The 13,212-nt window shown below is 33.3% G+C and overlaps 1 protein-coding gene across 1 annotated transcript in view; it reads left to right on the forward strand.

Annotated features, from left to right (window-relative positions):
- The window catches only part of ETNK1 (ethanolamine kinase 1), a 59,247-nt gene extending 51,147 nt beyond the window's left edge, over positions 1 to 8,100 (forward strand). Inside the window, exons 7-8 of the mRNA XM_004383584.3 lie at positions 2,810 to 2,883; positions 3,191 to 8,100. Of these exons, the coding sequence (XP_004383641.2) occupies positions 2,810 to 2,883; positions 3,191 to 3,263 (147 nt within the window). The 3' untranslated portion in view covers positions 3,264 to 8,100. The remainder of the gene's footprint in view (positions 1 to 2,809; positions 2,884 to 3,190) is intronic.
- The last annotated feature ends 5,112 nt before the right edge of the window (positions 8,101 to 13,212 follow it).

The following is a 13,212-nucleotide window of genomic DNA, read 5'->3' on the forward strand; positions in this document are numbered from 1 at the left end:
CAGTTTCACACATGTATGTTGTTGCAAAAGACAGGAGTATTTTGCTTTTTTAGATAACTGGATATTCTTTTTTGATACTATACCAAAACTCAACAAGTAGTAATTTCCTAAAAGGTTAGTTGTAATGTTGAGTCTGAACATACCAGTTAACTTTCTGATCTCTAATACATTAAAATCCATTGGTTTATCTTGGACTTTGAATGGCTCTTTTTACTCATACATGTAATTATAACATTATACATTAAATTTGGAAAGTTCTGATACATTGAGTTGTGCAGATTTTCCAAATGTTGATACATTTTATTACATGGTATCAAAAAATTACATTAGCTGATATCACTACCAGTATCATCAGCAAAGTTTTACGTACTGTACTGAGAAGCTGTTAAGTTCATGAAATCAAATACAGATTTCCGAAATTCAGATTTTTGATTGAAAGGTCGAATTTTATCATTGGCAACAAATACTGTCAATTATTTTTCTTCAAGTGACACGACCCCCTATATTGAGAAGATGTCTGCCAGATACCCAAGTCTGATTAACTTTAGGTTCATATATCAGTTCTTTTAAGTAAATATAGTGTCCCATTAAATATGTGTGAGTTCAGCTCACAACTCAATCATACAACTGCTTTTCCTTGAGACAGCCTTTGCGTATGCAGCAGATGTGCTTTATGTGCACTTCCTGTTTTATCATACAGAATATTAAAACAAGGGTCAAGAGTTAATAAAATTAATAGGTGTAATGGCTTAATAAAGACATTCTTTAGTAAGACTGGCTTTTTACTGTGTATGGTGATAAAAGAATAAGGTTACTGTACTACAGTGAAAACTGTGAGAGCTGGAACTTGACTGCCTTGTTTTTTCCGGGTCTTGCCAAGTTTTCCGCCTTTGACAGGGGGCAGTCTTACCACTTTTTTATCATTCGTTTTAGTGGAAAATATTTGTGTTTTCCTTCTCTGACAGGTTTCCACCTTACACAGGTTCTGGCTTTCACAGGTTTTACTTGAGTGGTTTGATGTCATTGCCTTGACTTACGTTAAGATGCCAGTAGTTTCACCCACCATTGCTTTTGCACCATCAGTTCAAATGTCAACACAAGTGAAAAAAGCCAATAGCTTATTAGTAGTATTATTAAATAGTTTTGGGCCTTCAGAACCTCCCGGAGGTATACATGGACAACACTTTGAGAACCATTGATTTAGACTTTCAAATGGAATTCATCTCATCTCATAATTCACTCTCAATACCTTAGGTACTGCCTTAGGTAGAAAGAAGACCATTTTTGAAAAATCTTTATCATTTTTGTCATTCTAATTTCATATAACAATAGCTAATATTTTATTGGATACTTACTATATGCTAGGTGTCAATACTATTATTACTTACTCTTTACAGATGAGGAAATGAAGGCACAGAGAGGTTAATTAAATTGCTCGAAGTCACACAGCTAGTAAATTTTACAGTCTGACTCCAGAGCCCATGTTTCTTTTCTTATGCTTCATGTGCATGCGTCTTTAGCCCTTTACTCTTTACTACATGCTTTATTCTTTTTTTATACTTGTATTTGATAGCAAGTATATATATATATATATAATATTATACACACACACACACACACACACACACATATCCTGTTAGTGGTATTTTTTTAGGGAGATTAAAACAAAGTGCAACAGTAATCACAGCAACATACATTTTAAGTAGAGTGCTTTAGTAGGTAAAATTTTTTTTTAACATTGTTTCCATTAACCTTTAAAACAGTCACATGTAGAATACAGAATGCTAATATTATTCCAATATTATAAGTTATGAATCAGAGACTCAAAGTTTGTGACTGTTAAAGGTTGCAAAGTGAGTTAGTGACAGAGACTAGGCTTGAACACCCATGCCTCGTTTACAAATCAACAATTATTTCTGGTACACTGCAGCTTCAGCTGCCAAATTCATTTTATTTTTTTTCTAATTTTATTTTTAATACCAAGATCACAGTTGTTGAGTAATTTTTTCTTAGAGAACTTTTGTTGTTACTATAGTAGCACAGTGAATTTAGCTGAAACAAAAACCTTGTCTTTAAGAATTTTTTTTCTGATTATTTACAGGATTTCTTAGGAAGTGAAATTTTATTAGTGTTATTAGAATGTAAGAGTATCATATTCAACTGTAAATAGATTGTAAAGCACACACACAGTTATTTTTTAGTTCCTAATTACTTACACATTCTTCTGTTTTTCCTTTCAATTCCTCAGACTTGTTTTTCTCTGGCTTAAATGAAGTTGTATTGTTTCCTTTATGTTGTGGTCGGTTATGCTGAATAGAGTCAGTAGAATTGTTTTTCAGATATTTGTCATCTCTAGACCATTCTTCACATTTAAGTATCTATTGTTTCTTGGATTTGTATTTTCCTTTTTTTAAATATTTTTATGTCAACAAAGACCTTTGATAATAACATAGGAAAGCCTTTTAGCAATTATTACCATTAAAAACACAAGTAACATCTATCAGTATTAATGCTGAACTGTGTTTTGTACAAAGCAGGTTATAGAAATTGGGCTCTGTTTTTTAAGTGATTATAATTTATCTCTTCTGGTGTGGGCAGAAATGATCTCTAGCCATCCAGCTAACTGTACACTTCGGTATTATTTGTATTTTAAATATTTTATATAATAAAAGCAGTGAGAAAGAAAATATGCATGAACTTGATGAAAAAGTTTGGTTTTCACAATTGGATTAACAATTAACAATTTGATACTTGTTTTGTAAAGAAATGCATTATCATAATTCTTGAATTTTTTTCTGCCTTCTTTCAGGCTTCTCATTTCTTTTGGGGATTGTGGGCTTTGATTCAAGCCAAATACTCCACAATTGAATTTGATTTTCTTGGGTAAGTTTTAATTTTACTGTATGCATTACATTTGTTTCTACTCTTATTTTGGATTAACTCTGAGAACTCATAAAACTTTGCACTTAATTTTGTCAGTCAGATATAAAGGCTGCAAACATTTGGGCTGCGAGGAGATCTAAGTGTTCTCTGAATTAGAAAAAGTGTCCAGTAGGTGGTGCAGTAAACTAAAAATACGTCCTTTGAAATCTTAAAACTTTTAAACAACCAGTTTAGGGGAGTGAGTGGAAATAAATGAGGGATTAAGTTTTCAGCCTTGACTAATTTTGTTATTCACTTTTCTCACTAGGTATGCAATTGTTCGTTTTAACCAATACTTCAAAATGAAGCCTGAGGTTACTGCGTTAAAAGTGCCTGAGTAAAGAGGAGATTTAATTATTCTCAAGTATTTGAGCAATCCTCGTGAATCTTTTCTTAAAGAAATTCTGAAAAGCCAATATTTGTTAAAATTTTGTTATTTAATTTGGTTATCTCGCTTTACAAATTACGCCTCTCAACAACCAATCTATTTTTTAAATAGACTGATGTCCAGAAATATACCTACTGCTGTCAGTATGTAGTAGATTAGGAATTTGTTAAATCTACAAAAAGCTGTAAAGATGTCAGTTTAATCCTTGCTTTGATAGCCTAATCTATGTTATATGTGAATTATTTATTATAGAGTTAACATTCTGTGGCTGCTTTTATCTGTTTGTTAAGTGTAAGCAATGTAAACGTTCTGGAGTAATTTTCCTTTAAGTTTTACTTTAATATGATTTATTAAACATTCTGGGTATTCAGTGTCAACATTAAAATTGATGCGCTTTAAGTAAAATGAATCATTTACTCTAGAAACACCAGTCACTGGTGTAGATAACTTTGGCTGTTCATACAAAAATACCTGTTTAGGAGGGTGAAATATGTTCACCTATGTTGATGGTACATCTTTTTTATTTGAATATTGGAAAACGTTTCATTTTGCATTATATATCTTAGAATGAAATTTTCCTCTCCCTGCATAGTCTGGCAGTAGGAATATTGATGTGTGCCATATAATCCTGGAATAGATACCATGATTTAATGTTACTACAATCTGTATTAGGTAATGTTTTCATGTACTAAATATGGTCATCTAAGTACTAGTTTCAGTTTTTCAAATTTTATTATATCAAATTGTTTCTAACCAAAATTTTGTTTTACTTATTGAGATCTACATTTTTATTTGTTTTTATTTAACAGCTAGTATAATAGTTGCAGTTTTTTAAGCAAATACAGAAAGCTTATCATACTTGGGAACAAGAAAATATCGTTTAGATTCTTTTTTACCTCTCCAATTTCATTCCTTATATTTTTATTTCATGTTTTAGTTTGACCCATGTCTTTAGACTGGTAGTAAATCATTACTTGATATACGTGATATGTTGAAGTTGTTAAAAGGATTAAACAAGGAACATTTAGGACCTTGATCTTGTACACTTAAAATCTGATATACCAAAATGTGAACTAAGCAGAAATACTCATGATAGGAGTGCTTTTTTTTAATGTTTTGTTTTATCTTGCTTTTATTTAAGTGTATTTTTTAATTTTGTTTGGATTTAGGCAATTATCATATGGAAGGAAGTTAGATATTTGGGATAGGTCAGTGGGCTTCAAGTTTTGAAGATTGCTGTTGGGGTTGAGCAGTCATGATAATTTTACTTTGAAAATTAGTCTGACAAGCTTTGCACTTTGGTCACATAAGTGCCCATGTACAAAGTTGGCTTAATGGATCTACAGATTCAGAATATGCAGCCACAAATTTATCCTCTGAGAAATCTTATGGGGAGTTTGATGTATTATTCCAAATGACTTATTATATTCTCAGACAAGTGCTTTAAAATACTTGGATTATTTCAAGATGTTTAAAGCTAATAACTTAAGTAGAAACACTTAAAGGCCATTTTTAAATGGTAGATTCTAATTACAGAAATAGAAATTTAACGTCTGTTTATAACAGTGTTAGACCAAGATTTGTTTTCTACCTCCCCAATGTTGTAAATGTTCACTTTTGTTTTTATAAACTGTGTTACTATAGGATAAGTAGAATTTTGTCCAGTTGATCACATGAATGGAACCAATTAAGCAGTAGCTTTTTTAATGTTAGGGTGAACTTTAAAAAATTGTTTTTGATGTGATTTTCATCTGTGGTTGGAACATTTTCTTAAGATGCTGAAGAATATGTAATACTATTGATTTTTTTTTTTTTGCTTTCTGACTTCTTAAAGTGCAACAGTGTATATATTGGAGTACTATGAGAGGAAGAAGGTAATTTATCCACCTTACTCCATAATCTTACTTCAAACCATTTTGAATAGAGATTCACTGAGCCAATGCTGGTAGACTGTGCATAGCTGCTAGCTGTGACACTGTTGTAAGCATTTCAAAGAGATTTGTATAGAAGTGAATGTAATGGGGAGTAGGAACTCTCATCTCACTTTAGCCCATGGAGTTTGCAGTGGATCTCGGATATGAAGTGAGATATTTAGTATCTTGCCACACTCTTTGGCAAGATTTTAGGTGTTGTGATGCTCTGATACTTCTGCACAGGCTTTTCAAATGATGGTGCAGGCTTAGGAATAGGGCTCAAAATTGCTTTCCTTTATATTGACCATTTGAGGGATTCTAAAGGAAGGTAAATCTCAACCGCAGTCTAAAAACATCCCTCTAAAATTTGTTTTGGGGCTTGCTGAAATGTCTTTTGCCTTTTTACATTAAGGAATGCCTTACCTAGTAACTCATCTGATAGTAAGCCCGTTTTGTAAATATGAAAGTGGTTGTTAGAAGTAGCATCCGTGTATATTCAATGTTAGTCAATAGACCATAGTGGCCTGGATGCTTTAACAAGCAAAATTCAACTCTCTCCCTTCCCCTTTTTTCCTTACATACATGTTATGATCTTACCTGACCAGTGATACTTGATTTTTTTCCTTTCCTAACTCCATGTTACTACCACTTTCTGATGTGGTGGTAAATCATACTGTTCACATGGTTGTCTGAGATGATTATGAGCACAAAACTGATCAACTAGGTCTGCCTGGAATGTATTTAAAACAGTGTAAATAAAAATTTGTAAATTAATGTGAATTGTATCTTGCATATGAAATTGTATATGTTTTGCATTCTCTCTCTCGTTTTTTTTTTTTTGGTAGAAATTTTTCTGTAAGGAAATGATCCAGCTCTTTGGTTTTGGACTGAAAATAGACAACAGTTCTGGCTGCACAGTGGGATAACAGAGGAACTGGGAAATAGGGTTTATCAGTTTTTATGTTAATTAATGTCAGCACTTATTTATTTAGCCTCTCAGTGCCTGTTACGACTTTTCTTCACTACTTTAATGACATTAGTTTTTGTGAGATTAGATTCCTGGAAGTAGTGAATTTATACACTGTTATATTAATAGAGCTTCATTCTTTGAGTCATGATTCTAAGCTAAAGCAAAATAAAAATATAACTTAATGATTGAAAATTGAACCATTACCTTTTCCTGTTTTCAGGGTTATTAACCTTTTTTCTAAAAAACAAAAACCAAACCTTAAATTTTATGTCTCTCTGAGTCCAAACCCCACGTATGCAAGAGATATAAATAATAACTTATAAATAATAGTTCAACTTAGGTATATCTTAGTTGGCTTCTCTAAAGAAAGTTGTTCATGATGGACTTTTAAAAAGACAGAAAAATAGAAGTCATCTTTTAAGGACAACTATTTTCCATTTAGTCTAACTAAAAATATTTTTAACTTCATACATATGTTAACTAACTTTTCAGATTTAAGAAAAAAAAATTTGCCCCACTTCAATTAGAAGTTAGAAACCTCTACTTTTAAAACTATAACATTTCTTTTTTAGATTACACACAAGCCTTCTGTAATATTTTGTGAATTCCTTACTTTGTAATGTAGAGTATTATCTAGTAGTTGGATTTTCTGCTTTAAATTGCTTTTAATAACCCTTTTGTACTGCATCCCAAAGTGGTATAGATTTAAACTTTTAATATTATTCAACCATTCAGTTGATTGAGAAACTTAACAATACTTTATGATAGGAGAGGGTTTCGTTATTGACAGCAACTTGTAATATTTTACGGAAAAGAAGTGCTAGTAAATATTATACACAGAGGAAAAAGAGTTACAAGTATTTGGTAAAGTAGCTTTATTTTTATTTCACAATTGATTAGCTCAGTTATTTTCTTCAGTAGATTATAAAATATCCTTTGACTGGGAACTTAGTTACATATTAACTAATTTACATATTTGTTTCTTTTTTTTAAAGAAGACATTTCTTGTACTGAATCCCTCCCCCCCGCCCATTACATACCATTTGTGTGATTGCAGTGTTATGTCTTGGGACTTGATGTCTTTGGACAGGAAAGTATATCAGCTATTTTAAATGAATTTTTCCCATCTTTGAAGCTGACTGTAAATGTTTTGCTATAAAAGAAAATTCTTTGGATTGAGTTACAAGTAGATTATTGGGGCATCTATTTTTCCAAAACAAATGACATATTGACAAATGAAATCTGGCAGTGTTTTTGTTTCTAATACCTAATACTTGAAAACTGAAATTAATAAAAACATTATAGGATGAATTCAATTTTTCTGAACAGATTTTTCTCCCCCAAATTTTATTTTTGGATCATAATTTTCTGAAGATTTGGACTGTTTAAACAGAAAAAATAACATTGCTTGTAGAAAATACCCTTTTCTGTTTGAGAGATCCAAAATCAAGTTTTTTAGTAGGTTTCTGTCTGAAATCTGCTTTCTCTTCTTTCCTATACTTAGTACACCTATTATACTACTGATTCTATAAACGAGCAGGATTAAGATATCATTATATCTATGTTCAGTCTGAATCCTATAGCTTTGTCTAGTTACAAAAGTCTAACTCTCTAAGATACCATTTCAATCTGTAAATGTAGACATTTTTTTGCTGTTTACATCTTACCCATTAATGGTATTACAACTACCATTAATCATTTTAATAAAACACTGATAAAATGTTTATAAAAACCAGAAGCATTACATATTGTATTTGAGCTAGTTAATAAAGAGTAAGGTAAAGCTGACTGATTTGAATTGTAGATGTTGCATTAGCTAAATTTTAGAACTTTTAATAAAGGAACTTTTCAAAGATAAGTTAACCCTATGGTATTCATATAAATTAGCTTCTGTGACCTGGAAAAGACCCCCATAAAGCTGAGGAGGAGATGACAGTGTATATTTGCCATGACTGTTGTCGTGTGCCGCTACTACTTAAATGTAGGTAGCGACACACTGAAGTTCTTACTGCCCAGTAATCTTAAGTAGTTTCCTGTACTTGTCTATACTAAAAAACTATAAACTGATGGCATCTGCAAAGAGGAAACTTTTGACTGCACTGTAATTTAGGAGCCTTTGTACAGCCAGGTCAGTTTCCATGATACGAAGTATTTGACTTTTAAAATACACTGATATTATACGGAAGAAGACATGGCATTGTTCTATGTGCTTAAATGATAATTTCCTTATTCAGTTTCAGAAGAAAAAATGCAATTAGTAATTACCATTGCATTAACTGTATATTGAAATAGGAAATTGTGGCATAAAACTTAAATTTGTGTTTATCAAATGTGAACCATAGTAGTATAATGCTGCTTTGTATATACTGTAAGTGCTACAAATAGTCTCAGCACTGAAAATGTATTGATACCTCTAAAATGAACGCAACTTTTGATGTAGGTGTTTTGATATGCTCAGAAAGTATCTGAGTGTCTGAGAACTTGTTAATCTGTTTGGTAATGAAGATACTTCCTGTTTTTTGTTGCATATTTACATGTTTGAAATGTAATTTTTACATTTTTTACTACTGTTAATTTAATTAAAATTTGTTTTGTGGACAAAATGGGGTTGCCAGTGAAAAAAAATTAAAACCTCATTCATCTCACTGCTTAAGTAAAAATACGTTTTTTGCTATATGTTCATAAACCTTTAACGACACTGTATTTCTGTTTAAATATAAGTGATGTTTTGGCTTTATTTCTGTCTAATAAGGCCTTTTGTCATTGATTAAATAAAGGAATGTATCTTTTTGAAGAGATTTATATTCTGTAAATAAAAATTGGCTATAACAATAAAGTTGGGTTCTAACTGCAGTGTATCCATAATTTTATTGTCACTTCAGTTTATTTTTGAGGTTTTCTTTTTGTAGGATACCTGGAAAACAAGGCTTTTAGAACAGTTTTGAAAAAAGTTTACTTTTGAAAATGTGTTAAAGTGATAGTGTGGAATATTATATAACCTATGAACAAACCCTGTTTACCTAATTTAAAAATTCATTATTCTTTTAACCACTATACTTAATTTGTGTCTTCTCTGTGCTTGGGGCTGGAGGTGGGAAAACACAGATGAATAAAGACAATGTCTGAGACCTAGCATCTATTTAGTCAGGGAGTATCCTTAATAAACCAATGTTTATTAAGCTCTTAAATGTCAGATACTGTGATAGATGGTGGAGATACAAGGATAAATAAGGTGTGATCTCTGCCTTCAGGTGATGTCTATTTACCATGAAGATCAGTTCTCCATAACAAAAATAATGTGTGTATGTGTGTGTTTTATAGAATGTTTCTAAATTTGGGTTTGTCTGATACTTTCTAATGATTAGATTGAGTTTATGTGTACCTAACTCAAGTACTCCAAAAGTGATATGCCCTTCATAGGGTATCACAACTGAAGGAACTCATTGGAGATGTTAATTTTGATCACCTGGTACAAGTATTATTCTGTGTCTTCACTGTATAGTTGTTATTTTTCCCTTTGCAACTAATAAGCAATCTGTGGAGAGATACTTTAAGATCATGTAAGTATTTTGCTCTTTGTCAAATATCCTTTGCCTCTGCCTTTTGATTTAGTAACACTTGATAAAATCTTTCCTGAATGAATCTTTATTATGATGATTGCAAAATGGTGATTTTTCAGTTCCACTACGTATTCCACATATATTAACATTTTACTGTAAGGAATCGCCCTCGTGTATCCATCCATCCGTCCGTCATCTACCATCTATGCCACTAATTGTTTAAGTATAGACTTATAGATTCCTATTTTATTCAATGGTTTATAATCTGCTACTATACTTCTTTATATTGGTGTTCAAATTGTCTGAGATATGACTCGGAGGAGCCCCAACAAAGGTGATTGTGGTGTCCTTTTGATATACCGTTAGTGTTTTTTTTTTGTGTGTGTGTGTGTGCGCGCGCCACTTCCTTTGTAGCAAAACGAGACATTGTAGATTCATCTTGTACCTTCCCTGCCCCAAACTGGAATCAGTCGTTTCTCCAAGGAGCTTGGTTCTTTTTAGGGGGAAATGATGCTTGGAAACCAAGATCTAGGCACTAGGTATGCTTACTGTTCCTGTGATATCACTGACCCTAGGCCCTTTCGGTTTGCAGAACAAGAAGTACACACACACACACACACACACACACACACACACAGACGTTAGGAATTGTGAGTCTGTACTGATAGCTAATTTCTAATCCAACTTGGCAGGATTCTTCCTTGCCTTCTCCTATTTCATATTTGTTTCTCCCTTTTTTCAGAGTGAGAATCCTGGCTTCTGACAATATCAACACATTTGTTTGTTCAGTCCAACAGTGCACATAAAATGTGAGAATTGCTACACCCATAATACTATGAGAAACCAACCTATTAACATTCAAGACTTGGTGGCAGTAAAAATCAGTGTGGTTATGTTATTTATTTGAAATATACTTGTTTTTGAGTTCCTGGGTGGTGCAATTGTTAACACACTCAGCTGCTAACTGAGAGATTAGCAGTTGATTTCAACCAGAGGCACCTCGGAAGAAAGCCCTGGCAATCTACTTCTGAAATATCAGCCATAGAAAACCCTAGGCAGTAGTTCTCCTGACACTCATGGAGCTGCCATGAGTCGGAATTGACTCAGTGGCAACCACCACCACCACCAGCATACGTAGGTTTGTGTCTATTTTAACATGCTTCCAAAAGTGAAACTATAAAAAATTAGAAAGTATCACTCCCTTTCCTATCCCACTGCCACCTTATCTCCCTCCATCCTTGTAGATAACCAATTTCATTTTCTAGTTGATTCATCTATGTTTCTTTTTACAAAAACAAGCAGGTCTATGTGTGTGTTCTTATTTTCCCTTACCCACACACAGTGTTTCACTCACTGTATCCTGGAAATCACTCCGTATCCGTTTTTAGAGAGCTTCCTCATTTTTCATATAGCTGTCTAGTACCACATAGTGTCTATATCATCGTGTTTATTCGACCAATTATGTTTGGGCCCTTCAGGTAGTTCCTAATATTTTGCAATTACAAATACTACAATGAATAAACTTGCACATTTGTATTTTTGTTTTGTTGAAGATGTATCTTCAAGGCAAATTTGTAGAAGTGTGGATGATGTAGCAAAGGATAAATGCATATGCCGTTTTAAAGACATTGCCAAATTTCTCTCCATAGAAGTGGTACCATTTTGCATTCATCGTAGTAAGTAATGTATGAGTGTCCCTTACCCCACAATCTCACTAATAGAGTGTGCTGTCAGGTTTTTGCATTTTTGCCAATCTGGTAGGTGAGAAATGGTAACCCAGTGTAAATTTACTTTGCAAGATTAAGATATTTGGTCTTTTTTTCACCTTAACTTTTAGACTTTTGAAACTTGCCTTATATATTAATGGTAGACCCTGTGATAAATGTTTCAAATGTTTTTCCAACTTGCCACATTTCTTGACTTTGCTTAAGGTGTTTTTTTTTTCCTTGGGGTTATACAAAAATTTTTATTTAGCCAAATTTATCAGATTTTGTTGCATTTGGATTTTGAGACAGAAAGCCTTTTTATGCCCAGTTTAAAGAGAAATTCACCCATTTAGATACCTAATCTCTCTGGAGTTTAATCTTGTGTATGGTTTTAGGAATGGATCTAGTTTTGTCTTTTTCCAAATGGCTATTCCATGGTCCCAACACCATCTCAAAAGTCCATCTTTGCCCTAGTTACTTGATATACCAGCTTTATTAAACTCTGGACATTTATATGTAGTTGGCTCTATTTCTGGACTTTCCATCCCTTTGGAGGAGGTTTGTCATATGTTTGAGTATCTGATTAGAGCTAGTCCTCTCTTAGAACTTTCTTCAGTGTTTTTCTAGTTCTTGTATGTTCTTGTGTTTCCATATGAACTTTATTATCAACTTGTCTAACTTAAGAAGAAACAGCTTTTTAATACTTTTAATTGGATCACATTAATTTTGTAAATTTATGTATGAAGAACTTATATCTTGACATTGAGAACAAAATATATCCTTTTCATTATTTCAATTCTACTTTTGTGTCTTTCAGGATTTTTTACAACTTTTTCATACAGATTTTAAATATTTCTTGATAAGTTTATTCCTAAATAGTGTGTCTTTATTGTGGTTATTTTAAATGTGGACTTCTCGTTCTTTATTCTGTTTTTAATTGTAATTTAGAACAAACTAGCTTCTCATTAAGTGGTTAGTACACATATTGTTTTATGACATTGGTTAACAACGCCACGACACGTCAACACTCTCCCTTCACGAGACCTTGGGATCCCCATTACCAGCTTTCATGTCCCCTCCTGCCTTCTAGTCCTTGCCCCTGGGCTGATGTGCCTGTTTAGTCTCATTTTGTTTTATGGGCCTGTCTGATCTTTGGCTAAAGAGTGAACCTCGGGAGTGACTTCATTACTGAGCTAAAAGAGTGTCCGGGGGCCATACTCTCAGTGTTTCTCCAGTCTTTGTCAGGCCGGTAAGTCTGGTCTCTTTTTTATGAGAATTGTGTTCTACATTTTTCTCCAGCCCTTTCCTGGACCCTCCATTGTGATCCTTGTACGAGCAGTCAGTGGTGGTAGCTGGGCACCATCCAGTTGTGCTGGACTCAGTCTGGTGGAAGCCACGGTAGTTGTGGGTCTATTAGTCCTCTGGAATAATCTTTCCCGTGTGCCTTTAGTTTCCTTCATTCTGCCTTGCTCCCAAGGGGGTAAGACCAGTGGAGTATCTTAGATAGCCGCTCACAGGCTTTTAAGACCCTAGACGCTACTCACCAAGACAAAACGTAGAACATTTTCTTTATCAAGTATCTTATACCAATTGAGCTAGATGTTCCCCGAGACCATGGTCCCCACAGCCCTCAGCCCAGTAATTCGATCCGCCAGGGAGCTTGGATGTGTCCATGGAGCCCCCATGACCTTTCCTTGTACAAGTTGTGCTGGCTTCCCCAGTATTGTGTACTGTCTTACCCTTCACCAAAGTT

The sequence above is a fragment of the Trichechus manatus genome, unplaced genomic scaffold (assembly GCF_000243295.1).
Source record: "Trichechus manatus latirostris isolate Lorelei unplaced genomic scaffold, TriManLat1.0 scaffold00112, whole genome shotgun sequence".
Classification (NCBI taxonomy): Eukaryota; Metazoa; Chordata; class Mammalia; order Sirenia; family Trichechidae; genus Trichechus; species Trichechus manatus.